The sequence below is a fragment of the Equus przewalskii genome, chromosome 6 (genome assembly GCF_037783145.1).
Source record: "Equus przewalskii isolate Varuska chromosome 6, EquPr2, whole genome shotgun sequence".
NCBI lineage: Eukaryota > Metazoa > Chordata > Mammalia > Perissodactyla > Equidae > Equus > Equus przewalskii.
The window spans coordinates 96,538,771-96,566,563 of record NC_091836.1 but is presented as its reverse complement, the minus strand read 5'-3'; the positions used below and the strand labels follow the sequence as shown (position 1 = coordinate 96,566,563).

The window sequence follows — 27,793 nt, the reverse complement described above, 5'->3', positions numbered from 1 at the left end:
GACTTCCTCGGAAGCAGGGCAGACCCTTCCCAGGCCACTCGCCGTTCTAGGGTTGGAATTTGATGGAGAAAAGAGAAGCTTTCGGATGTCACATAAGAGAAAGTGACAAAATGGGACTGCATTTCCCAGGCCTCGTTTGAGTGTCTGTCTCGGGTGAGTAAGGAGCGTAATCGTCTGCGAAGGTGTGCGATCAGGTTGGTGGAGTCTCAGAAAAGCTTGATGAGCAGGGAGAGGACCAAAGCAAAGCAGACACGAGGCGGTAAACAGAAAATCGCTTCTCGTCATGGGCGGCGACTCCGTGCCTTGGCCCTCGTGTTTCCTGCATCCCGATGCTGGGAGCCCAGCGACTCTGAGGTGGGCCTGCGGATGACAGTATCCAGTAAAGTTAATTTCCTGATAGAGGCCACTTCATCTGGTGGTTGTTTTCATTTGGTTCACTGCTAATTTCCTTCAGCTTAAATAGAGGAAGCTCCCTGTACCTCTCACGGCCGGCCCCGGGTAGTCACAGAGAGGTGACATCCATCACAGCCTTGACCATCCAGAGATGACCATCGTGGCCCATCTCTAGGCAGGATGTGACATCTTTATTTATCGCTGGAACCCAGGTGTTGCCTGATTTGGAAAATACAGTGCTCACCTTAAAAGTCTAAAGGTGCATTGACTTATGAAGTGAGAGATCTCTCTCAGTTTCTCAGCAGAGGCCGAAACCCACACAGACCTTAATGAGGAAAACGTGAGCCCAGCGTGAGAGTAACTCTCGCGGTGAGATGCAGGATTTCCAGATCATACAGACTCATTTTGTCGTTGAAAGAACTAATACAGACAGACTGAAAATCTCCCAATAATAGTAGCAGACCCATGGTTCAGGACGGCCCAGGCCCTGTCGGATGCGTTTCACGTACAGGAATCTGTGAGGCAGGTTTCCGTGGATCTACACTTTTACAGACAAGGAAAGTGGTGCCCAGAGAGGTGACGTGAGCTGACAACTGGAATCGGAGCCAGCACCGTCCGGCTCCTCAAACTCTGGTCCCAGGACCTCCCCACCAGCAGCACCAGGGACCTGCTTAGAAAATGCACATTCTCAGGCCCCACCCTGGACCTGCCAGATTGTGGAGGGGCCCTCGGATGATGCTGTTGCCCTGCAAAGTCTGAGGACCACTGCGCTGTCCCAGAATCGTCCTTGCATTCCACAAATACTTACCAAGTGTCTGATCAGGCAGGCATTGGAGATCCAGCCACAACAAGAACACCACCCCTCGAGGAGCTCAAGCTTGGAGAGCAAGACAGACGCTGGAGTTCAGGGACTCGTAAGTGGACTTGCACATTATTTCAGTCAGCGGATGATGGCGTCAGGTAGCAACAGACATGTGGAGCCTCAGCCCTAGGCCTGCTGATGGCAGAGGAAGGGACACCGATAAAGGGGCCAGGGACCTACTGCAGGGGACACAACTGTGGTCATTCCAAGCAGGCTTACAAGCCAGCCTCATGGTGCCTGACCACTGTGTCTTTGTCCCATGTGCTGCTGGGCACGCGTTCCTGAGCCCTTTGTTCTGTCTTGTCGGGGGAAACCGTGGGGTTTCTACACAGCGGCCTGAGCCCCAGTCCCTGCTCTCGCTCTCAGTGGATCCTGCGTGGGTGCACACGGGGGCTGACAAGTCGTTGGTGGAGGCGGAGGTGGAAATCCACCCCAGCTACTCCCAGCTCGCAGACCCGAGGGAGGCTGCAGTCCAGGGAAGAGAGGAGGGTGGGCCCCCAAGCTCATGGGATGCGCAGAGCTTCTGGCCTCCACCCTCATGAGGTTTCAGCACGTGTGTCCTGTCTTTCTGTGTGGCGCACTGAGCCAGAATCCTCAGAAGCGCCACAAAGTTCGTGTGTAACATTAGGTTTTCTTCCAGATGCAGAGTCATTGTCATTGGATGTCACTGTTCTGCTGGTTCAGAGTTTTCTGTTTTAGGGAGAGACCAGCAAAAATCTGACTCCCAGAAATTTCCAATTGTTGAAAAAGCCACACAGTGCCACTTTTGATTCTGTTCCTTAAAAGGCTTTGAGAAGAAGGTAAAGGGTTGGCTACAGGCGGTGGCCAGTCCACACAGGAGACGGTGTGTCGTCAGACAGAGAGGGAGGTGGCTGCAGGCAAGTGGGGGACGCAGGTTCTGGTTCCCTCACTCTCTGAAACGCCATCACCAACCAGGAAGTAAGCAGAAAAGTGTTCTTTGCAGAATTGGAAGCTCAGAAAGCCTTTCAACAAGAGCCCCTTGAAACTCGCCCTGAAGTTCTGCCAGCTGACTAACCTGTGGTGTGACGTGTCGCTGGCCCACAGAGGCCCAGGCAGCAGCCCCGAAGGAGAAGTGGAGATGCTGAAGCTGGGGCTCTGGAGGCCAACAGTCTGGGTTCCGACTTTGACAGTCTGATGCATGACCCTGATCCAGTGGCTGAACGCTGTAGCCCTCGCTCCATCACCTGTAAACGGAGGAACACCGGCTCCACCTCACAGGGTGGTTGGGAGGCTGACAGGGGCTGGTGTATGGAAAGCACCTGGCATGTGACCCTGTAATTGTTCTGGTCGTGGTGGAGAAACGACAACCCAATCGAATTCTAACGCTCACTGAACACTGCCTGTGGGCCCGGCCTGGACCTCGCGTCTCTCAGGCTTTATTTATTTACATGTTGCTGTCAGCGTTACAGGTGGATTTTGTAATCTCCATACACCCTGACAACAGGAAGACTTAGAAAGTGTTGTTTTTAAGCAGAACGAGAAATATACCTGGGCATGTGATTTTACGAAAATCCTGCTTTCAGTTTTAAAAAAAATCTCAACATCTTTAAGGAAAATTGTTGCTCAGGAGTGATAAATCAGGATGATCTGTGGATTCGGGTGTTCCCAGCGTAGGACATGCCCCCGGGGACGAGCACACACCCGTTCGAGAATACAGCCCTGCCTTCTGCGTTCGTCTCCCCTGGCCAGGGCCCTGTCGCTGAGCTGGCAATGATCAAGGGGGCTGACGGGGCAGGGAAAAGCCTCAGGACCTTGTCTCTTCCCCTCCCCGGCGGTGGAGCTGGGGGCCCCCGGGAATCTCCATCTCCCCCCTCCCATCCCTGCTGACTTCAGGCCCCCGATTTACTCTTCAGGCCTCCATCAGCGCAGCACCGCTGTGGTCAGCAGAATAATGGCCCCCAGAGATGTCCTCGTCACAACCCCTCATCAGAGCCTCTGGGGTCACCTTCCACAGCAGAACTGATTTTGCAGGTGTGATTATACTGAGGCCCTTGAGGTGGGGAGGTTATCCTGGATCTTCCCTGTGGGCCCAGTGTAATCACAGGGTCCTAAGGAGAAAGGGGCAGGAGGTCGAGCTGAGAGAAGACGCAGAGGGATGAAGGGCCAGCAGCCAAGGGATGTGGGCGGCCACCAGAAGCTGGAGAAGGCGAAGAGATGGATTCCCCCTAGAGTTTCCGAAAGAGCTCGGCCCTGCCGATACCTTGACTCCCATCACAGGAGACGGATTCGGACTTCTGGCTTCCAGAACTGCAGGAGAATAAATCCACATTGTTTTAAGGTGCTGCGTTTGCCATAACCTGTTAGAGTGCTGGAGGAGATGGGTGCACTGGGACGGTGTGAGCTGGGCCCTCTGCGAGCGGAGGGCTCTGTCCTCAGGTGTCTGAGTGAAGACCCGCCTTAGACCTTGTCTTTGTCTGCTGCGAGAGAGGGAGACTTGTAACCCTAGCAAATATCCAGATCCAGCTACTGCAGACCCGGGCTGGGACGCGGGAGTGGGACTACCGCGAGGCAGGGCAGGGCCCTCCGGGCCTGGGCCTCCTGCTGGACCGCAGAACAGCTTCCTGCAGGACTTTCCAGGGATGGGTTTGCAGGGTTCATGAGTAAACACGGGTCTCCGTGTAACTTTGCAAACCTCTCATTGCTCTCTGCCTTAGTTTCCACACCCATAAATCAAGGTTCATCTCATCCTCCACCTCAGAGGGAGGTGTGGGCGTTAAATGATTTCGTGTGTGGAAAGTACTCAGAACAGTGCCCGCCCCGCGTGAGCTGTGGCCAGCGGGTTTTGCAGAGGAAAGTGGCAGGTGCCTGGGGACCTCGCGTTGGGAGCCTGTTCAGCTGTATCAGCTGAAACACTTCTCTTCTGGGGGCTGCTCAGGGCCTTGACGTCAGTGGTGGTGGTCACCAACCCCCCAGTGTGGGGGGGATGGAGTAGCGCCTCTCAGACTCATGTGACTGTGGAGCCGTTGTGATCTGGTCTCAGCAGGTCGACGGTTGGACACGGGAGGGGAAACACGGCCCTGCCGAGTCACACAGGAGCCCTCCTTCACTCCTGTCCAACTCGCAGTCTCCGCCCGTGGCCCCAGAACCACCACTGACCTGGAGGCCGGGGGCCTCCATCCCACTGAGGCAGAGAGCAATGGGTCCCCGGCGTCCCGAGCTGAAAACCAGGCCTGTTTCCAAGTTCCTGTTGTTCTGGGCGGTGTGGCGCTTTGGTGCCGTCGTTGTCGTCGTGTGTTAGTCGTCACATGAATCCGCCTGGCTCCGGGGACTTCCCTGGGAACCTGGCACTGTTTCTATGCCACGATACTTGACGGGTGCCAATCAGGAACGGTTTGGAACAGACAGGTCACAATTCGGGGACCAGTGAATTCAGCTTCAAAGTAATGCTGTTAATTTGTGAGCAAACAGCCAGCACTTCTGCATCAAAATGGTTGTTGCCTTCCTCAGCGTCAGCGGTTTGCCAAGCGGGGCTGTGTGAGTGCTTTGCAGGAGGGGAGGAGAAAATCCAGTTCATTCTGGGGCATGTGTTTGAAAAAACAAAATAAAACACTCCAGTGTCAAAAAAACCCAGTGATGGTGTCAGTACGTAGGCACACCTTGTCTAAACAGAGAAAATCTAATTTCTGGGGAATTTCATTTCTGGCTCACACAAAGATACCTTTGAAAATAGAAATATAACACGTTTAGTTGAGCTCGGGCCGTTTTGTTTTGTTTTGAAAGCTATAAAGAAGTAAACTGTAAGCCTCTTTATTTTTAGCAGACACCTCTAAAAAACCTTGAATAATGTTCTATTTATAGAACAAAGAGTCTGTTTTCAGGCAAACTTGCTTAGTCTCCTATTAGAGAAAGAACAGGACTGAGTATCAGAAAAATGAAATGTTTCTTTCTCAAAATTTCTTGAATTCATCAGCAGCTCTTTAAGAAACAACAAAACAATTGACCTGCTTTTGCTTTTGACTAATGAAAGGTCACCTGGAGATTGATAAATTGTGCTTAATATTCTCACTGAGTAGATTGGAACCAAATGCGTAACCTGCTGGGGGTGGGGGGGGGCGGGGGGGGGGGGCAGTGGAAGTGGAAGAGAGCAGAGTCTGGCTTTTATAGGAATTATGCTGCTGAGTGAGAGACAGCAGACCTAAATACTTCTCTGGTTAAATTCCTTCACTATCATGTTATACAGAACACTTATAATTTCAGCACGTTTATTATTTCATCATTCTTCAAGGCAATAAAAACGAAGAAGAAACCTTGGTTGAGTAAGTTCAATGGCTGTGATAGATCTAGAAACAGAAGCAGGTGAACCAGCACATCTAGAATGTGGTGTTGGGAGCAGGGGGGTTCCCCCCTCTGCTGTGTCTTCCTGATCAATTATATATAATACTGTTCCTCTAATCTTTACAATCGTAATAATAAAGTCAACATTTATTTAAGGCTTATTAAGTGCAAAGAACCCCGCCAAGAACTTTGCGTGGATTATTTCATTTAATTTTCTCCACAATGTCCCGATGGAGTGGCTGCTGTGATTATCCCCGTTTGACTGATGGGCACACCAAGACTGAGAGGTGCAGCAGGAGCTGTTAGCGCTGGTCCAGACACAGGCCTCACTCCAGAGTCGGCTGTTAAAACGCCCAGTGCTCTCTGAGCCGACAGCGCACACCTGCTCAGTGCCAGAGGCTCGCCGTGAGCCCTGGAGTCAGCTGCTGGCCTCCACTCTGCTTTTTACAGTAAAATTCCAAGAAAGCTTGGGAATCCAAGGAAAAGCCCATATGGCCCCTGACCAAAAGAATAACTTTCTTGGTTTTTGTCACGTTTTTCCCAGTCATTGCTCATCCCAGAAAAGCTTAGGTGTGACCTCCGTCAGATGGCCCTCTCACCTGGCGTAGATTTCCATTTGCACACACAGCTGGCTGTCTCTCCATCTCTTTTCATTTCCAGTTCTGATCTCCCTGTAATACAGACCCTGCTGTGTATAGTCTTTCAGCAGGAGTGTAATGAGTGGAGGAGAGAATGCCCCCGCTCAGACTCTGTGCGCTGTGAGCCGACTCTTTCAGGCAATGTTGTGTCTTAAGGATTTTGTGTGTTGCTGCCTAGTCTTGATAAGTAGTACTTGCATGATGCACATTTGATTGGATATTCCAATAATGGTGATTTTCTTAACCATTCTTATTTTTATGCAGAGTTCAGGAGATACTTGTTTCCAATATGTTGCTCTTATAAATAACACTGGAGTGAACAACTTTGTGGGTGGCATTTTTACTTACTTGTGGATTATTTCATTAGGACAGAATCCCTACAGAGGGATTTCTGAATACGGGCCAAACACTTGTCTGCCTGCGACAGTGTCGTCCATCTGAGTGTAACGTGAACCGCATTGTGATTTTAAGTGTGCCTCATTAAAAGGTGAAAAAACTTAAAATTCATTTTAATAATATATTTTATTTAACCCAATACGTCCAAAACACTATCATTCAAACATGTAATCAATATAAAAATGAAGATATTTTTACGTTCTTTTTTTGTAGGAAGTGTCCAAAATACGGTGTGTGTTCCAGGTTGATGATGCGTCTCAGCGCAGGCAGCCAGGTGTCGGGTGCTCCAGACCACGCAGTGATTCCTATTTGGCAGCACAGGCCTGTGAGGCACACAGTCCAATGTTTTAAGTGGCTTTGCTGTGTAAAAACCCACACCTTGGCCTGTCTGGGCCGCTCTAACCCCTAGGCTCACGCACCACCTGGATCGCTCCCCGGGGCACTCACTCTAGACTCTCCCGCTGTTTTCATTGTTAAGAATGTTTTCTTGACATCTGTTATGTATCAGGCACTGTGCTAGATCTTGGGGACCCCAGTATAAATAGGACGTGGCTCACAGTCAGCTGGGGGAAACAGACATTCCCATAACACAGGTTTGACTCACATGCTTGTTGGGATGAGGTGGGAAATAAGTAAAAACACATAGAATCCAGTGACAGTGCAGAGTGTGGGAAATGCCACAAGTGACAGTTAAATGGCGTGCTCAGGGGATGGGGGCGGCTTCTTGGGGAATATGTGGGTTGAGCCTTCAGAGCCCAGAGCACTTTTAGTGGGCAGAGAGAGAGGAGAGAACAGTTTGCCTGTGACCGTCTCGTTGTCCCAGGCAGACGGCGGGCGGGCTGGTGGGCCTTGCCCTGGATCCCAGTCGCTAACATGTGGTTGGCTGGCCCACAGTGAGGGAGACCCCAGGATCTGTGCTCGCTCCAGCCTCTGCGTGGAAGGGGCAGCTTAAGTGTTCCCTCCTTCCTTGGATTGTGTGCACTGCCAGTGTGAAGTCTCAGTTTTCTCTCTTTAGTAAATCGGTCTGGACAGAAACTAGCCGTGTAGAGCCAAAATGGTAGATAAACGGGGACCAACACTTTAACTTAGATCTGACCTACTCCTCACTTATTCCAGTTCCTCTGAGCTTTTCAAACAGCACCAGCAGGCCGGTGACATGGGGATGAGAAGACACTTGGTCAGAGGGCGCTTCCCTTTGGTTTCCACTCACTCAGACGGGCATCTGGTTGGCAGCCTTTGAGCTTCAAGGGCGTTGCCGTCCCGGCTGCACAGCTAAGGGAGCAGGAGAGCTGAGAGCTTACTTGCCCAGGTTATGTAGCATGTCAGTGGGCGTTGGGTCTTCTGACTCCGAGTCAGGCCTTCCTGTTTCCGAAGCTGGTCCACCTGGATCTTAAGCCATTGCTCATTGCTTCAAGAGAGATCTGCTCTGTTCTTTGTATCTACCTTCTAAATCTGAGAAACGGAGAGAAGTGCACTTTGTGGGGATGCAAAGAAGATAAATTAGGGAACAAAAACCAATGGGTTGGTGATGTTGATATTTAAAATGATATTAACATCCATGATGGCGATGACAAGAGTGACGTCTAATTCTTAATAACTTCTTAATACAAGGCAGACGCTCTCCTGCTCCCCTTTGGTCCTCACAGCAAACCTGGGTGGTTGGTGTCGTTGTCTGCAATTTATAGATGAGAAAACTGAGATCAGAAGATGGACTCGCCCAAGGTCCCATTGCTAAATGGAGAGCAGTGGGAATTTGAACCCAAACCTGAGTATTAACCCTGTGTACTAGGAAGTTGGGTCCATGCCCCATCAGCTGTGGGACTTTGGGGAAGTTATTAAAATTCCTATTTCTGTACAGCGTTTTCTCTAAAATTAGTACCTTGCCCCCTACTCAGGGTATTATGAACGAATAAACATGAGAATGATCTGTAATAAGGAGAGTACTCCGCAGTTAGATAACATTATCTACACAAACTGAAATTATCCCATGAAACGGAAGCTGAGCCGCCACCACGGCGCTCGTGCCCGGCACACAGCAGATGCCTCAGCGAACGCGTGTGGAAGGCACAGTGAATGTCGTGTTCCTCCACTGATTAAAGACTCCTGCTGCTGAAGACGCCTTTCCATCCGCACGAATGGTGATGGGAGAGGAGAGAGAGAAGGCAAGCGCTCCATCAGCTTCCTGAGCCCAAGTGCCGCAGAACCGGGGTCTGCAGCCCCTGGCAGGAGCTGCCCTACAGGCACACAGCAGTGTCAGCAGATCCCGGATTCCCGCCTCTCTCCATCCGCCCTCAGCTGGCATGTGGCTGTATGGAGGTGTTTACACTGGAGAACTTTTTCTTCCCAAATGATATACAGGCAGTATAGAAAAAGTAGAAAATAATAGACAAATAGAAAGAAGGAAAAAAATCATCCCCAATCTTCTTCCCCCCCACCCCCCGAGATAACCACTCAGCGTCTTGGTCTGTCTCTTTTTCCTCAGCATGTTTTACCTGCTTGAATTCATACTGATCTGCAAACTAATACTTTGCCTTCCACTGACCATCAGGGAATACACATTTTCTCATGAAGTTACAGACTCATTCTTGACTCAGTTGACAAATACTTAAGCGTCTGCTCTGTGCCAGGCACTGCGGACACAGTGGTGAACGAGCCTGAGGTCATCGAGCTCCCACTCTTCCTTGCTATGTTTCGCGAATGGCTGCGGGGTATTTTCTTGTCCACTTTGGGTCAATTTTTCGGGTGGCACCTCTTTGACCAGCCCCGTCCCCCCAGTTCTGTCCCTCTCATGCCCTAGAACATGAAATAGTATAAAAGGAAACCAACATTAGCAATGTAAATGTGCAATAGGACACTCACACGGACGCATTCCAAACTAAACATAATAAAATATTGGATTATCCTCTCTTTGGGGGTGGAGATTTCGTCGGTCCATCCCTGTCTAACATCAATTCTTAAGAGTTCACTATGTAACAAAACAAAATCTAGCTGATTCTGCGCCCACTTTCCCCCTTTTTCCTGCACCTTTGGGAAATCCGAGTTGGAAAGACACTCTCCAGTGCTGAGTTTCTGTGCCATGTCTGCAGGGCAGGAGGGGGCGAGGGCCATGCAGGTGCTCTGTGGGGCTGCCTGACAACTTGGCACCCTTCCTGCCCCACCCCCACCCCGTTCTGTTGGTCCTGTGCTCGAGCCAGCCAGGCGTGTGACGCACGCGGCCGTCGCAGGCTCCATCTCTGGGAGGATGTGGTTTTGTGTTTTGCGTGCCTGGTTTTAGCTGCAGAGCCCTATTAAGGAGCATGCAGGAGGAAATAGAAGGACACCTCCCCCTAAAAGTCCTGCCAGGAACACCCCAGCTCACCTCCTGGCCTGAGGGTCGGGCTTCCCCTGGAATTGCTGGATTAATTCTCAGATCATCCTGATGTTCCCCAAGTTCCTCAGAATTAGGTTAGTTAGAGGCCAGAGTTTAAGTTTTCCCTATGAAATGGTGAGCTGTGGGTTCACCCTGGAAACTGTGTTCAGGCTTGCTTTCCCAGCACCTGCCTTGCCAGAACCTGGCTCATAACAGGCATCCAGGTCGTCTGTTGAATGAGTAAATGCCCAGAAGTACACACCGAGCCTGTCCGCACGGGGCTCTCAAGCCAGTAACTGTGCTCAGACTTATCATCCACGTCTCCCTGTGGCCAGGCTTAGTTCTTGGCACATCCTAGACTTTCAGAAACCTTGATGAAAAGATGAGTGCTGTACACCCATACGATGGACTATTATTCAGCCATAAAAAGGAATGGATTTCTGACACATGTACAGTACGCATGAACCTTGAATACATTATGCTAAATGAAATAAGCCAGCCCGAAAACGACGCGTACGGCGTGAGTCCACTTAGCGAGTCGCCTGGAGCAGTCACGGCCATAGAAATAGACGGTAGAATGGTGGTGACGGGGGGCGGGGGGTGGGAGCTGTTGTTTAGTGGGTGCAGAGCTTCTGTTTGGGCTGATGAACAAGTTCTGGGGCTGGAAAGTGGTGATGTTTGCACGACATTGTGACTGTACTTAATGCCACTGAATTATACCCTTTAGAAATGGCTAAAATGGTAAATTTCATGTTGTGTATGGTTTCCCACTCATGGTGGACAGGTTTCAGCAGAGCTTCCAGACTAAGACAGACTAGGAAGAAGGACCTGGCCCAACTTTGGAAAAATCGGCCACAAAAACCGTATGAATAGCAGCGGAGCGTTGTCTGATAAAGCTCCGGGAGGCAAGAGGATGGAGCAGAGGGACCGGGCAGGGTTCCTGTGCTGTGCACGGGGCGCTAGTAGTCGGAACCCACTCAACTGCGCTAACAACGAGATCGTTTACCACAATAAAAAATACCGCCAAGGACAAAAGGATGGACGCTGCTTTTCTTTTCTGCTTCTCTCTGCCCACTGGGCCTCCTGTTCCTGTCCCCCCGGACGAGGTGCTGTGGTGCCCCTCCCTGAGGAGTTCTCCCTGCTGGGGTTCACGTCAGTGCAGGCCTCGTACTCTGGTCAGGGCTCCCTGCTACCCAGTCCTCTGATTTCCTCGGCCACAAATTTACAAAGGGCGGCTTCGGGAGCACCAGGGCATGTCCCAAAGGTGCGTCACCTGCCTTACAAGGCAGAAGTCCCGCCACGGTCTTTCCTCCGCCCGTCATGCTGCCCGCGTGATGGATGGGCATCATCCCCCTCACAGCCCCCACGGGAAGGGAACGGGGTGGAGCTCGCCCTCCTCCTGCTGTGAAGTTGTTGAGATTAAAGGCAGGTGTGCTTGGGAGGGCCAGGCAGACACTTATTTGTAATAATACAGGGCACATAAAGCTCAAAAACAGGGCGTAGTGATTTTTTCCCTCAGTCCGTAAAGCAGACTCCGCTTCCACCACATCCTTTCTATCAGGGGAAAGGAAAATGGGTAGGAGAGGCTTCGTTCTGACGCTCCTTCCTAAGTAGTGGCAAAAAGGGCCACGGTTGGTGAGTTTGTACAGACGGCAGGGTCTGCTGCCCTCGCACGCAGCCCCGTTCACAGCTCCTGGCCTCGGGTGACCACCTCGGTCTGACTGGTTCGTGTCCTGTCCACTGCACCCAGACCACATGATTCACCCAGACGTGCCCTTCATCGGAACAGGGTCTCTCTTCACCCCGAGGACCTCGTCACAGGAGACCCAGACCAGAGTCACGGTGAGAGTCGGGCTTGGGCAGCTGCGCCGAGCAGCCGGCTCGCCCTTCCGGGCAGCGGGGCTGGCTCGCCGGGCGGCTCCCCCACGGCTGCACCAGGCACATGCTGCCCTGAAGTTAAACTGTCCCTCCCTCTCCTCATGAGGTCAGTTGGTGTGAGTGTCACTTCGCTGCCCGAGCTGTGATGTTCCTCCGTGGGCTAACGCAAGACGTCTTTTAATTGTGCGCAGGAGTGACTTCCAGGCTGACCGGGGGAGGGTCCTGGGGCAGAAGGCATCTTCAGCAAACTCCAGAGCTAAGAAGAGGCGGAGAGGTGAGGAGGGGAGCGGGCAGGTGTCTGCCTTCCGTCTGGGTGCTGAGGATGACAAGGCTGCTGCAGGGGAGCTGGTGCGGTAAGGGGAGGGCCGAGCTATCGGGAGCTGAGAAGCAGGCATCGTGGCAGCTTCATGGCACAGGGACACGCTGTGAAGGGTGGGTGGCTTTCCCCAGCCGTGGGTAAGTTAGCTCCTCGTGGACCCAGGGTGACGTGGGCGGAGAGGTGAGGGCCTTGGCGGCTGGGAGCAAGGGTGCCCTTCTGATGCATCACCACTGAGAAGAGACAGCGCCTGTGGAAGGGGCCCAGTTTCTGAGTTTTGTTTAATGAAGGTACCCGCGGGTGGGATGGCGTTGATTAGCAGCTTGTCCATCCCTCCCGTGAGCCTCTCTGAGCCCTGTATTATCAATATTCCCAGGACCCAAAGTACCCTCCTCCGTTGACCTCCTTCCAGTAAAGAGCCTGTCTGAGTCCAAGCACCTGTGCTGGCTGCTGAGTGGCCCTGACTCCCGTGAGGCCCTGTGTCCCTCCTTCCCGGAGTTGGCACACACAGTCCTTCCTGAAAAACTTCCACTCAGGAGTGAGTGGGGGAGGTGCCGTTTGATCAGTGATCAGCCGAGGACGTCAGGCTCCACCTAGCCATCTCTTGATGCTGCCTGTTCTCTGGAGACTTTTCCAGGGTCTGGAGCAGGAGCGTCTATGATATATACATGTGTATATGCTAAGATATATCATTTAAAAGCTACACGTTGGGGCCTGCGTGGTGGTGCAGTGCTTAAGTGCGCACATTCCACTTTGGCAGCCCGGGGTTCGCCGGTTTGGATCCCAGGAGCGGACATGGCACCGCTTGGCAAGCCATGCTGTGGCAGGCATCCCACATATAAAGTAGAGGAAGATGGGCACAGATGTTAGCTCAGGGCTGATCTTCCTCAAAAAAAAGAAAAAGCTACACGTTACCACTGTACCAGTACTCTGCCGAAGTTTTACATCAATGATCGCGCTGTATCCACACAGGCAGATACTCTGTTTCTGCTTGAGAGATGAGGAAACTGAGGGTCAGAGAAGCTTGTGAGTGAGTAGCAGACCTGGGGCTGGAACCAACATGGGTCTGTTTGACTCTCTCACCCATGCTGGCGCAAGACTGCCTCCAGAACAAGACCGGCCAGCATTTACACACACAGCCCCAGGGTCTCACTGCTCTGAGTGGCCTAGTGGCCACCCCGGCTCTGAGCCCTTCGCCCAGCCCCTTCTCAGCGCCCGTGCGGAATCCCGGGGGAGCCCACTTGCTTCCCAGCCTTCCTCTTCGCAGGAGGTGCCCAGAAGACCATCCATAAGAATCCTGAGTCTTCACCGTGCGGCCTGCCCGGGACCGTGTGTCCCAGGAGAGTGTGGACCCTGACCAGCGCCAGGCCATGGACCTGAGGAGCCACCGGAAGAGAACAAGTGCCAACTTCGCTTTTCAGATCCCGCCTCCCTGGGGCATGCCCAGCCCCCGCTGTGGTCGGCAGGAGCACAGCCTTGCCCTGCCCAGCCCTCAATTCACGGCCGGCAGCTCCCTTCTGCCTGTGCCCGGTGCCGTGTGCTGCAAACACAGGTGACCTTTGCAGCCATTCCGTCTCAGCCTGCTTCCACGGAGACAACCTGTTTGCACCAACTGTCTGGAACACATCCTGCCTGTGTTGGCTCCCAGAGCGCCTGCCCCTGGACCTTCTGCCCAGAGAGGCCGAGGGCCTGTCATCCCGAGACCACGGGCAGGCTCTTGAAAGCAGCCCCGCTTCCACCCAGCTGTGGCTCCAGGCGGCTCAAGTCCCCCCACCTTCCTGGGTCTCTACTCCCCTGATGAGGGGTGGGTCACGGCCCCAACCAGCCCACTGTGTGTGATAGGGTGCTTTGCGGAACAGTTTCTGCCAAGTTGGTTCCCATGTGGTGTTTGTTGGTCACAGCTAATTATTAAGTCCTTGGTGGCGGCAGCAGACATTGTTTCCCTGGATCCTGCCTTCCTTCTTCCCCTCACCCCCCACGGCTACAGAACAGAACCCATTGTGGGCGCTGGGGGTTGGCTGAACACAAATTTTCCAGGGAACCCCTGATGGGCTCAGTGCTGGGGTTTTGTGTTTCGGGCTGAAACTCAACTGGATAAAGCGTTATTCATTGATGCTGACATGCTTGGTCTCTGCTCTGTGCACTTCCCTCTCCCATGCTGGACCGGGTCCCTTACAGGCCATTTAGGTAATTCATCGAGAGCAATTCACAGCATTTACTCAGCACATTGATAGTCTGTGCGGAATTGCAGAATGCTAGGATTTCCAGATCACAGAGACATCATCAAGGGCCAGATTTTGCCAGCTGTGCTCAGAAGTGTGGGTCAGAAAGGAGGAGCAGCTGAGCGAGCAAGCTGGTTCCGAGCCCTCCTCCCCGTCCCCGGGTGAGAGCGCCCCTGCGTGCTCCTGCTTTGGGCATGGAGCCTCTGCGTGAGATTTCTGTGACCCCAAAAGCAATCTGGAAATCCAGTGATGGAGTCCATCCCCTCATTCGTTTATCGGGTGAAGAAACTGCCCCACTGAGGGTCCTTCTCTTATCTAAGGTCCATGTGAGTCAGTGAGTTGATGCCAGGGTGAGTTAGCACACGGGTCTCCCCACTTCCCTGTGCCCCATTTATTACACATGCTGGGATGATTCTGGAACCCATCAGTGGGCTGCCTTTCCCCTTGCCTGGCCACTGTCTCATGGAAAAGGATTTACCTGGAGGATCGAGAGGGGCAGAAAGCATCCCAGAAAAGCCCTAACAGCATTGTCGAGGTCACTCTCCGTTTTTACCAAGGGCCAGCTTGATTACGCAATGCCGCAGCCCCCTCTGAAGCTGTGCAGTGCACAGCCTGAGAGACTGTAGCCCTGGTTTCCACTTAGGTGTATGAAAGCCAAAACCAAAACTGGGCCAGAGGCTTTAGTTCAGCGTCATGCAGAGGAAGAACACAGGCTTTGAAGCCGGCCGATCTGGGTTCAGATCTTGGTTCCACCACTTACCAGTCCTGGGAGCATGAACAAGCTGGTCCATAGCGCTGACTTCAGGCTTTTTATCTGAAAATAGAGCTGATGGTATCTAACGCAAGACTGTCTTGAGGAATTAAGTGTTATAGTCTGTGTAGAACCCTATGTAAAGCTTATCAAGGACTTGACAAAGGTCCCTTTTCCTATAACTCAACCTCTCTCTTGCTCTCATACACATGCAGGTTTGAGTCAAAATAAGAAACCAAACATTTTTAAAGTTTACCCATAGCTTGCAAACTTCTGGATTTCGTCACAAGCTTAACATTAACCAAATTAAATTTGTGGTGCCTGTAGACCATGGGCCTGTCTTAATCTTTCGCAGAGCACTTATAAAACTGAGCATTTCCTGGGGGAATAGGACTGTGGGTTCCCAGAGAAAACTCTGTGAGGGGAACTGGACAGGCTGAAAGAATTAAGTCCTGTGGCTTTGACTCTGGAAGCCCCTGGGATGTCCTGGGCCTTGGGAGACGACGGCCCGGACAGACTCTGGCAGTGCAGTCAGACCCCTCATTGTCCCGGCTCCCTGGGTGTGCTCCGACTCTCAAACCGTCCTTTATTTGATGTTCAGACAGAAACCATAGGCCCAGAAGCTTGTTTTCAAAATCTAGGAAAACAGATGTTTTTGCTTATTTTTCTCTCCCTCACGCCAGAAAGCTCACTGACTTTTCATGGGTTCTGAGCCAATTTTTTTTTTTTCTTTTTACTTTTAAGACAAGTCTTGGAAAAATAGTCATTGTAAAATGAGGGGGCAGGACAGGCATCCCAGACTAGGAAAGCCCTATTTTAGACTCGAATGAAAATGTCTAAGAACCTGAAGGCAGGGAGTCCTGGAGTGGGCAGGAATGAGGGGGAGGGACGAAGGAGTCTGCGGGAGTCTGCCTGGCGTTTTCCCAGGCCTGCCATGCCTGGTGCCCCCCACAGGCTGCTGAGAAGCCAGCTGTGTGGCCGTGGAAGGGCTGTGTCGATGGCATGGGTGCCGTGTACCAAGCAAGGCCCAGGCCACTCACAGGCCCTGAGTATTATAGCCAGCACAGACGTCTTAGCTGCTGAATTAATTTCTATTGCTGCTGTAACCGAACACCACAAATTTAGTGGCTTAAAACAACACATCTTTATTACCTTACAACGTGTTGGTCAGAAGCCCAACTTGGTCTCACCCGGCTAAGATCCAGGTGTTGGCAGGGCCGCATTCCTTTCTGGAGGGTCCATGAGAGATTTCACTTTCTCTCCTTCCCTTTTCCAGCTGCTCAAGGCAGCCCGCATTCCTTGGCTCGTGCTCCTCTTCCTTCACTTTCAAAGCCGGCTACAGCAGATTGAGTCCTTCCCACATGGCATCACGGCCATCTCCTCTTCTGCCCCCCCTCCCCTCCTGGGGACCCATGTGATTATGTTGGGCCCACCTGGATAATCCAGGATAATCTCCCTGTTTTAAGGTCAGCTGCTTACCTCCTGAGCTCTGTGCATCCTTGGTTCCCCTTTGCCACATAAGATAATATATGTTCCAGGATTAGGACATGGACATCTTTGGGGGAGGGGACACATTATTGCCTATCATAAATACAGAGGTCATTTTCACACTAAATAATTTTGACTCAGTTGCAGAAACAGGGTCTAACTCAAGCTAATAAAAAGAAAAGGATTTTATTGGCTTATATACTTGGAAAGAAAAGTGCGTTTGGCTTCAGGCAGAGCTGGATCCAGGTGTCCAACAAGGTCATCAGGGCCCTCCATTTCTCTGCTCAGCTTTCTTTGTGCTGGTTTGGTTCCCAGGCACCGGCTGTCTGCACGGTGGCTGGGACAGCTCCCAGGCACTCGACGCTTACAGAGTCCTCCAAACCCAGGATCCCAGAGAGGGATCCATGACGTCTTTTTGGAGAGCACCAGCAAAATCCTGAGCATTGCTTGGGTCGCACGCACATCCCTGGACCAGTCCCTGTTCAGGGAGATACTAGAACAGGAGGAGTCGCCTTTGCAGAGCCCTGTGCACCGAGTGGGGAGGGAGAGGCTCTCCAGAGGAAATTCAGAAGGGGGAGGAGCCAGGCCGGCCAAACCCCTGGGGTCCACCCCACCCTCTTGTTGCTGGATTTCAGAACCATGCAGCTGATACGTTACCCTGTTCAGAGCTCATTTGGCTTCAGGCAACGAGACACTCAGACTTGAAAGAGAACAGGAGAGGCTCAGCCAGAGCAGGTGGTCAGACAACTCAGGAAGCCTGTCTCTGAGAAGAGGGGCTGCGTGGTGGTCGGGAGCATGGGTGTGTGAACCAGACTGCTCGAGTCATATCCAGGTTGTTGGTGGTGTTTACTTGACCTCTCTGTGCCTCAGTTTCCTCCTCTGTAAAATGGGGTTGGCAGCAGTCCCCACCTCGTGTGTTTGTTGTGTTGATACAAATAAAGTGTAGGATGGTCCTCGATGCCGACTGAGCACTCACTGCCTGATCGCTTTGACGATGGTTGGTGTCGCTAAGGAAGCCCCAGAGGCTGGCTCAGGGACCTGGAAGGTGGTTGGGATCCAGTCAGTACTTTCATTTGTGTCTTTTTCTAGCTGGGGCCACGCTGTCTCTTATCTCTGGAACGTTCTCTCTCAGCCACCTCAGTGGGACCTGAGGTTCTCACCTGTAAGGTGGATTTTTCATGGGGTTTTCAGTGGACATCCTCTCACCTCTGGCCTCGACATACGTGTCCACCCCCAAGGGAACATGGGGTCGCTGTTCCTGAGGCCAGAGACTTGAGAGCTGGGCTGTAAGTGACAGCACACCCGCTCGTTAGCTGCGCCCGTCAGCGACCTTGGTCAGCGGGCTCGGGGAGGGGCAGCTGCAGTTCAAGGGGGAGTTGACCACCTTGTCCTTGACCTGTGTGCCCAGCAAATTGGAATTTTTCTACAGAACAGAAGAGAGTCAGTCGCAAAAAAATAATGGTTGTATCTAGATGTTTGGGAGTAGGACGGCTCTGGGAACTGCTTTGTTCTGATATGACTTACCCTGTGGTATTTGCAGAGAAAAATTGATCGTTCTCCCCTTATCATAAATAGTAGGGACATTTTCAGCTCCAATTAGAAACGCTCTAATTGTTGCTTGGACGAAGACCCCATTCCTTCTACATGCTGCACGGAGCTCAGAACCCCTTCCTGGAGTAGAAGCTGCAGTGAGAGAGGAATGCTCAGGTTCAGTGTCAGGAGAGTAGGCTCCAGAGTGACCAGGGCCATCCCCTGGTCGTCCCTTTGGTGACGGGAGGAGAAGCCCGCATTTGCTCTCTGTTCCCTGTGCTCCTCCACCTCTCTCGGAGCCCCTGGATTTTTGCGGCCTTCTCAGTCCAGGGTCTCAGAGCATCCCCAAGGGCAGAGGTTTCTGCCTGCGGAGCCCTCGTCCTTCTCTCCAAGGACTTGAGTGAGACTCCCCCTGGGCAAGCGGTTCCCCGGTGACAGAGGGAAGGAAGGAGGCTGAGGGGTTTCTTAGCCCTGAGGCACTGCAGGAAGGGTGGAGATGGCCTGGATCTGGGCTGGGCATCTTAGGAAGCACTGCGATTTGGGGGAAGAGAAAGCATTGTTAGGATTTGACAGAGCTCTGCTGGGGAGGCCTCCGCCGTCCAGGCTCTCCTGCCCCTTTCTAGCTGAACAGTTTGCAGGCTGCACGCTTGCTTTCAGACGCTTTGGTTTTGAAGCAGTCAATAAAAAAGCATCCTGCTGCCAGGGCCAACTGTCACAAAGGGAAGAGAGAGCATCGCAAACTGGGGGGGAACGCGCGCGAGAGAGATATTGCAGAGCGGACGTGTGGCTCTGCGGGCCTGACCCCGTGTGCCTTGTCTCCCCTGAAGGACCCCGTGGTTCAATGGATGGGGCTTCAACCTCCCCAGAGGGCAGTCTCTGCTGGACAAGTGGAACCTCATCCCCGAGGGCGTCGACATCCTCATGACGCACGGGCCTCCGCTAGGTAAGTGAGCAGAGGGGTCCTAGGTCACAGAGAACCCTTTCCTCCGAAGCTTAATGAGATAATGAGTAATGCTTCAGGGACATCATCATTTCCCTCCAAAAAAAAAGCGAATACAAAAAGAGAAGTCAATGTCTTTAAAGAAACCAGTATGATAATTAAACTCAGCAGTTCTGCTGGGCTTACAGGTGTTCTTGAAATTAAATTTTTTGATTTAGTTAAGTCAGGGAAAATCAAATGAGTGTGGAGCGCCCCAGTCTTTTGAGCTTGATAATTTATATTAAGAACGGTGTTCACTTGGGCGTGGGGTGGGGGTGGGGAATGGGAGGGACGCGTGGACCCCCCCAGGCCCGGGGCTTTCGAATGGCAATGAGACGATGGAAACTCTTGTTCAAAGGAGCTCATTTTCCTGCCTATATAGTGGTGAGACCTGGGAGATCTTTAAAGTTTAACGTTTGAGCTGATTAAAGGTGAAGAAACCCTTTTTCTTTTTTTTAAGCTAAAGCATTAGGTAAGGACATAAAGTCACAGACACTCATCCCACAGACGCGCTGGGCCTGCGTGCGGGGTTAGATGGCCCGTGCACTGCCGGGCTGCCCCATGGTGACTGTTTGACTTACGTGATTATCTCCTGATTGTCCGCGGGCTTGCTGTCTGTCTGGCTTGGCCACGGAACGTTTTTCAGCAGGACTGCGCCTGGACGCCCGTCCCCTCGGAATTCCTGGTGCCGCAGCCCTTCCTGTCCAGCGAAGGTGCACACAGGAAATTCAGACGCCTCACTCTTAGCAGGAGAGTTTTCTCTTTTTTTTAATGCAGGAAAAAGCACACAACCCGAAATCTACTCTTAACAAAATTTTGAATGTACAGCACTAGCAAAGAGTTTGGAGCCTCTTAGTTTGGAGAGAGAGGAGATGCTTAATACAAAAATAAATGATTGTCGTGGTGTTTTCCTGGGTTGGGGTTGTTATCCTTGTCACTTCCCTCCTCTGTCAGCCTGAAAAATGCAAAATCTAGCTTGCATCCCTAATATGAATGTAGTCTTTGTAGATATTTTCCCTCCAAGCCACTCAGGGCTGCTCTCCATCCCCAGTGAGTGGCGTGCTCTGTGTGCTCATGGAAACAGCGGAGGGGAGAGCCGGGGCTGAGCTGCGGTGGCACATTTTAGTGATGGAGGAAGCAGGAGAAGGGGGACCAGTTCTGTTGCAGACACGGAAATTGTACACATTTGCACAAGATCAGCACTTCCTGGTTTTTCCAACACTTCGAAGTCAGCATCTCCAGCTTTTTTCCCCAACTCCATCCCACCCCATCCCATGTTTCAAAAGACTATACTTATCAACAACCTTTATCAGGTCACAATTAGTTAATTTCCCTGTTTCATAATCATTAGAGACTAACTGAGTCATTAATTGCTAGCTGAACATTCTGATCAGCAGGACCCTGCAGACAGCATCCTGGCCAGCTTGGTCCTCCCTGCGCAGCCTCACAGGTGCACGCGTGAGTCCCCTGAGGCTGCTCACTGTGGGACCTGGACGTCCCCAGCACGGAAGCATTGACAGGACTCAAGCGTTGCTTGGATGTAACTTTGAACAGAACAGTTGATGCACAGACTTGTCAAGTCATTAATTTTGGTACAGAGGCAAGTGGCAGTAATAGGAAGTCTGAATTCTAGCCTCCAAAGAAATCAGACATTCCAGGGGCTCTTAATAGGGAGGCTGCATGGGAGAGATGGGGCAGCCCAGAGAATGGCTGTGCACAAGGCAGAGCAAGGACCACATCGTGGAGTTCCAGAGCGAGGGCAGGCACCGTGTTCCCAAGGCCCAGCTGGACCTTAGTCTGCGCAGATGTTGGGATTCTTCTAACAGTGCTGGGGGGAGGGGTGGGGGTTGGGGGCGTGGGGAGTCTCTCCTACTGGGAAGGGAAGCCTCCCCCACGTGGGACTTTGCTGTGATGGTATGAGGGAGATGCTTTCTTAGGTGATTGTATGTGAAATATTTCCCCCTTCCAGGAAAACACGTTCATGAGAGAATATGCCAGTCACCCGTGGATTAACCATTTTTTCCTCTAATTAACAGAGTTTTAAAGCCACTGGTTGGATTTTTTATAGGGCCCTCTCTTTCCTCTGCTGTTCTTCCAGACTTTCTGGCCACTCCCCACACCCCAGCTAACATGTCTTTACAGAGATGCTAAATCTTCATTTCTCCAGTTTCGCAGAGAGAGTGAAAGAAGCTTGTCTGTCCCTTTCTGCCCGATCTCGTTCCTAAATAGCAGAATCATCAGACGGAGCCATGGGACGGATTCCCACTGACCACGGTTTAGCCTTTCGTCTCACCTGCCTCTTTCCATCCCATCCTGGGAGGCGTAGGGATTCCATTTCGGACCATAATCATCCAGATAGCTGAATTTTGCTATAATTCATGTCAGTTTTTATGGATTTTCTGCATTAAGCGTAGAACTAAGTGGCTTTTACTTTAAAGGTAGTCAGTTAGTCCCGGCTTGCTGGATGCCACCACGAGGTCACATTGTTGCACGTCGCTAGGGAGCAGCCTGGGGCAGGAACCTGGTGTTCCCCTGCTGTGGTCCTCACAAACCACCCCAGTGAGGGCTGATGCACCTCAGGAGAGCGAGGGATCCTGTGGCCGGTTTACGGGCAGCCCCTCCGCACCCTTCTTCTTTGAACCACCTTGCAAGGAAACTGCTATAAGAAAGATATAATTAAAAAAGAGAAAGTGACTGAGTTGAGAGAGAAAGAGATATTAGGAAACTGCTGGGAATAAATGTCATTGGGCCCATGAAGAAGATTTGAAACCCATGGCTGAATAAATCAAATCCCTTACAGAAAAAAGAAAAAAAAAAAATGTTAATTAACAGGAAGAAAAAAATGGAAACCAAAAAAAAAAATTTCAAGAACCCGAAGAAGACAAAGTGACACGTGAAAAGTCCCTTAAAAGCCATCGTGAGCTTTAATGGCGAGGCTGGGATTACAGATAACGTAATAAACCTCGTGTGAGTTACGGCTTCCGGAAAGTCTCAGTGAAGGCTTACCTGAAGAGGGGAATTAAGAGTATCGATTGCATTGCCCTTAGGTTTTCGAGACTGGGTGCCAAAGGAGCTGCAGAGGGTGGGCTGCGTGGAGCTCTTGAACACCGTGCAGCGGCGCGTCCGGCCCAAGCTCCACGTGTTCGGCGGCATCCACGAAGGTAAGACCAGAAGGGGGGCGCCCGCGGCGTGGGCCTGCCTATGGTCTCCCCCAGGGGCCTTGGCCGAGCTGGGAACAAGGGAGCATGGCGCTCCGACTGCTTTGCCGGCGGCCCCCGCACAGGGTGACTTGGGAGGAGCATCCCATGCGTGGTGTGGCCGCTGCTCTCTGCTGAGCGGCCGAGCGGGAGCCAGGTGGGGCCCACATTGCGGGGGAGCCCCGCAGGCCCCCGGGCAGCTCTGGAAGCTCAGACTCTGAGGAGGGGTCTTGGTAACCGCCTCACAGAGCAGCCCTGAGGTAGGGCTGGCAGATTGTCCCTTTAAGGGCGTTAAGAGAGGTGGCCTGGAGAGTGGACTGAATAGCTTCTGCGGCCTCCTCCCGCCTGTAGACGCTGCCTTGTGCAGGATGCACTCAGGCCCCAGAAGGCAGACAGGACATCATCTGCGAAATAACTTGCACGCGGGGAAAGGCCGAGAGGAGAACTGGCGGGAGCCTGCACATCTGCCGGTGGGCCGTCCTTACCGACCTTGGGAAACCTGCGGCTTCTCAGAGGCCACCGGCCTGTTGGCCGCACTGAGGGGGAAAGTGACTAATCTGCACTGTGACTGCCTTTCGGGCTAAGCTGGCGTCGAGTGCCAGGGCCGGGAGCCTCGCAGGAGCCCTGGGGCGCTGGGTTTCATGGCCATCCTCCTTCAGACCGGGGGTGACCAGGACCTGCTCCGCCCACAGCACAGGCCTGGGCACAGTGGGCTGACTTCCCCCCTCTCTGGAGTCACTCCCGTGAATCTGCAGGTGAGGGGTGTGGGCCTCTGTGCCTGATGGAGCAAAAAACAAAATTTGCTTTTCAAAGCCTGCACCCCCACTGGCCTCCTACTCAGGTGTAGAATGAAAAGCTCACTGAAATCTCCCCTAGGCCAGAGAAGACTCAGCTCGCTCCCAGGGCAGGCACGCTGAGGGGGTGGGAGCCGGGTGCAGCCCCCAACAGGGGTGTCGTCCTGCCCTGACTTGAGCTGTACCCCCTGACAAGGAGGGTTCGTCTCTAAGGCATGATGCCCCCTGGGGATCAGAGCTCACATCCACACGGCATTTCTGGGGCAGGTCTCAGGGTGGGTTCCTGCAACATGCCTCTCAGTTTGCATTTCTTCCTTTTTTTTTCCAATCATTAATTAGCTTTAAACTAGCCAGACAATTGGGGAATTCCACTGAAGTCCCAAAATAATAAACTTGCTTAAAAGGGAGGAGATCAAATTCAAATAAACTTGTCTCGCTTTTATTCGCTTCAGACAGCTGAAGAGGGCAGAGAGAGGGCAAATACCAGCCTCTTGATGGAGAGAGATAACAAGACTTTATGACCCCAGAACTAAACAGTGCACGTTTTAAATGTCTCTTTTCTTTTCTTAAGAGATTTTTCCATTGACCCTCATTAAGCTTTCCACAGGCTTACTCAGAGAAATTTTAGCAAATGGAAAAAAACCCGGCCCTCATCAGTTGTTTCTGTAAGTCCTGGTGATTTTGTTTTTTCACAGACGTATTTCTCTATGCCGTAAGAGCAAGATAACCATGTAGAATGACCGACTTAATTGCTGAGACTATAAGGCAAATATAAGATGTCCAGAGAGATGTTGTGCAGATTTGCAAACATGCTGAAAATTTCAACAAATTAAAAATTATGAAAGGAACATACATCCCAGAGACCCGGGGAAACGTTCGTAGCTTTTTTCCAATAGGTCACAGAGATTTGCGTGGCACATGGGGGGCATTTTTGCTTGGTCTAGAGTCCAGGTAGCTTAGGAGGCAGCGTCCTCTGGTGATGTTTCTCCACCTCGCCAGGACCTGTGAAGACTTGGCTCTTGAATGACATGGTCTCAGCATGGAAGGCACACAATTCTTCAGATCAGATCCTCGGTTGTTAACCCTCATCCAGGCAGTTTGGTGATCATTCTGTAGCTAAGGAGGCTGCACAGGCCTCTCCCTCCTCCCAGGGCAGGGCGTCTGCCCCTCCTGTCAGAAGCCCACGTGGGGCTCGGATGGCGTGCCCTGGGGGAATGTCTTCTGTCACCCCTCTTTTGTTGCCTGGAACTCAATGGTTAACACAGGGCTCTGAAATGAAAATCAGATTTTAACAAAAGGGAAAAAAGTTTCTTTTGTATTCTCACTAGGAAAAAATCGCAGCCTTTCCCTGACAAATCTAGTATTTAAATAAGGAAAAAAGAATCCCTTTTATTTGAAGGAAAGGGTTCTCTCTTTAAAGAACATAGAATAAAATGGGGAGGCAGCATCTGGAAGCTGTTATATCTGGTATATCTGGGGAAGCTCCTCTGCGTCGTTTCATCCGCCCCCCCCCCCCCCCCCCAGCAGGGGTTTCTTGGTTTTCCTTGCCCGGCGGCCCTGCACTGAGTCACCGCCATGGGTATACGTGACAGTAAGTGCGGCTCTGTCTCTCCCCAGGTTACGGCATCATGACCGACGGGTACACCACGTACATCAATGCCTCCACGTGTACAGTCAGCTTCCAGCCGACCAACCCTCCAATTATATTTGACCTTCCAAACCCGCAGGGTTCCTGAAGCTCGACGTGCCCCATTGGAATGTGAGGGAAGATCTACAAACTGCCGTTTTTCTAATTATAAACTTACGTTCTCTTACTCGTTTATTTCCAAATCCTGTGAGTTCTTTTTGTAAATTGCTGGAACACAAATGATGCTAGAGGTTGTGCTTCTTCCTTGTTTTTTTTTTTAAAATGGGGCATCCATTTGAAATCAAAGGAGCGTTGTGAATTTGTAAAGTGACTTCTGTTTTCTCAAAGGCCATGCCGTTGTAAATTGTTAGTGTTCGCCAAAGGACAGCCAAGCTTTCTTTTTAAAAGGTGACAAAAGTCTAATTTTAATACGCTTTAAGCTGGAAGAAAATGAAAAGAAGAAACAGGTAGGCAGTGTTTTAAAAACCACCCAGATTTGCACAGCTGTTAGAGAGTGTTGTTTGAAGTATTTTATGTTTTGATGTTTTGTTGTTGTTTTCTTGGTAATGCTTCTTTTTTGCAGACGTGGCCCGGATTCATAGCAATCTTTGCAACAAAAGTAGACGTGGGAGAGCCGTCTCCACACTCCCTGTAAGGAAGGCTGTGTCAAGGGAGGAAATGGCCCTCGCTGAAAGGATGCTTAACTAGTGAGATCCACGCTGTCGTTAGCTTCATTGTTTGTTTGTTTCTTTTAAATTATTTTAGCTTTAAAAATATGGAAATGGAATCTGTCAAGAGCAGATATTTTACGCAGTAAGAAAAAAAAATGAGCGTGCAGACTCCTTTTCAATAGGGGTTTATATATATAAATATTTTTTGTGTATTATGACTAAGTTAGGAGTTGAATATTGCCAAGGACAGTACAACTGTAAGGGACGCTGTGTAGCGGGGCATCGGAAGTCCCAAGGAGCTGACGTTTCCTCAGATCTCAAGGTCTTAAAGAGCTTGAGTCAAATCTAGGTACAGTACAGGCGTGTACAGACGTGAATGGACTCAGCGGAAGCGAAGGAAAGTAAGGCTTAGTTGTCCTCTATATTTAAATACCCCGGATTGTCTTCTTGCTTCCTCCCCCCCATTTTGCACTGTGTGTCGATGCAATCTTCGCTAGCACAACATATTGTCGCTAATAGTCATTTCTGTTCTCCCGTTGTAAATGCTGTTGAGCTTTATTCTATTTTATGTTATCTTGCTAATGAAATTTAGGAAAGCAGTCGTTTCTTTAAATTTATTGTGATATTCTATATCTAGCGGCCTTTATATGCAAATAAACTTGCAAGATTTTTAAACCTGTGCTCTTTGGGGGGTGGCTAGTGGGAGGCTGGTGGCTCGGTCCTGGGGAGGAGGCATTTATTCCTACGCAATGTCAGGCTCCCCTTCAGAAGAATCAGAATAAGTGACTTTTTTTTTTCTAATTTTCAATAAATTTTTATCGCCCACCCTTCAGGGGCCAGCAGGTAGATTGAGGAGGCACTGGGTGTACGTTCCCTTCTGTCCACACAGTGTCATCTAACCTGCCGTAGATTTCAGAGGGGGAGACTTTGTCTTTGGCCCTTGTAGTTTCCACAGGAACAGAGCAAGCGTGCAGTGGGGCTGGAGACGCTGGTGTGCACATGCGTGTGGACGTGTTTGGACGTGAAAGGGTGGGCCCATGGGGATGGAGTACCACCCACACACTCTCAGTTGTCCCCAGGAGCAGTTGCTGTCTCCCCTCACTGCTGTTCCCACGATGTCCAGCGCTGCAATGCGGCAGCAGGCGGTAGGATGGGGAAGCTGTGTCCTCTTTCCTGTGGAAGAGCTGGCGAGGAAAAGCAGCATGGTCGTGAATCTGCGGTGTATCCCGGGTGTGCATCCCAGTGCCCACTGGACTGTATTCTGACACGTCTCCCTTCCTTCCTACCCATTGTGGATTCTTTGGTGTAATTCCTAAAAAGAATTCTTGATTTCGTACCAGCAGAGTAGAGAGAATATTCTAGGCAAGAATTCCAGCTCAGACTCACGTGTGATCATCTTGGGCCATCATAGTTGCTGATAGTCATTGAGGGTCTCTGCTGCCGCCCTGAGCCTGCAGTGGCCACTTTGGTCTGAGCTCACAGAGCAGATGCTCGAGCTTCCGTGCCAGAGGTGGTCCGTGAGCCCAGCAGCTAAGACAGGCCAGAGGAGGTACGGTGAGAGCTTAATAGCCCTCCTCTGGGCTGCTGCGTGGTAGAAGCGGGTGTTGGCCCCAGAGTCTTTCCTAGGGAGAGGAGGGCTGATTGGAAATTTCCTCTGGTTACTCTGCAAGGAGCTAGACTCAGACTTCCGGAAAAGCAGGCTTTCCAGAGACGGGTGGATCCTCCTGCTGACAGGTGGGTGTGCGCGGCCCTCGAGAGCACATCTGGACGCAAACTAATCAAGCCAAGCGCTTACCAGCATGGCTCCACGTGCGGAGGCAAGAGGGCGCAGCCTGCAGACTCCGCAGGGTGGGCTGGCTCATGCACAGAGCTTCCTTCGCAGGTCCTGTTCTCCGTTGCGTGTGCAGGAACTGCCCCTGGAGGCCGATGACTGTCTGGAGGCCTGCAGCTTTGCCCAGCGGAGGACAAGGGGCAGGGAAGCATCTGAGACAGCGCTCACAGGTGGGGCGCATCTCCCCTCCATCTCTGGCTATTGCTAGCAGGTCTCAGGTTTTGTTTCTCATCCTCACCAAACCCTCGGGGACGTCACGTAAGCCCCACTTGATAGATCAGAGACCAGGGCTCCCAAAGTTAAATAACTTCCCCAGGAAGACGGAAGGTTCAAAGCCAGGTCTGATGCCACAGCCCTGTCCATCGCGCCGCCTCTGGATGAGAAATGCTGATGGTCAGGGGCTGATAAGACACCATGCCCGCCTGGGGCGTCTCCTGTCCCCCCGCTGGAGGCCCTGCGGCGTGGCCTTACGACAGCATCAAGTTGGACCCCTCCCCTCTGCCTGAGGCCCCGCACATGGAGGGGTGGATGAGAGCACAGAGCCTGGAGCCAGCGGCCTGCCCACATCCCGGTCG

At 51.7% G+C, this 27,793-nt stretch overlaps 1 protein-coding gene across 6 annotated transcripts in view; it reads left to right on the top strand.

Annotated features, from left to right (window-relative positions):
• MPPED2 (metallophosphoesterase domain containing 2) overlaps positions 1–26,062 on the top strand; it is a 170,106-nt gene extending 144,044 nt beyond the window's left edge. For all 6 annotated transcript variants that reach the window (XM_070624608.1, XM_070624609.1, XM_070624610.1 and 3 more), the window contains 3 exons: positions 18,947–19,062; positions 22,146–22,259; positions 24,707–26,062. In XM_070624608.1, the coding sequence (XP_070480709.1) occupies positions 18,947–19,062; positions 22,146–22,259; positions 24,707–24,825 (349 nt within the window). In that variant the 3' untranslated portion in view covers positions 24,826–26,062. The remainder of the gene's footprint in view (positions 1–18,946; positions 19,063–22,145; positions 22,260–24,706) is intronic.
• The last annotated feature ends 1,731 nt before the right edge of the window (positions 26,063–27,793 follow it).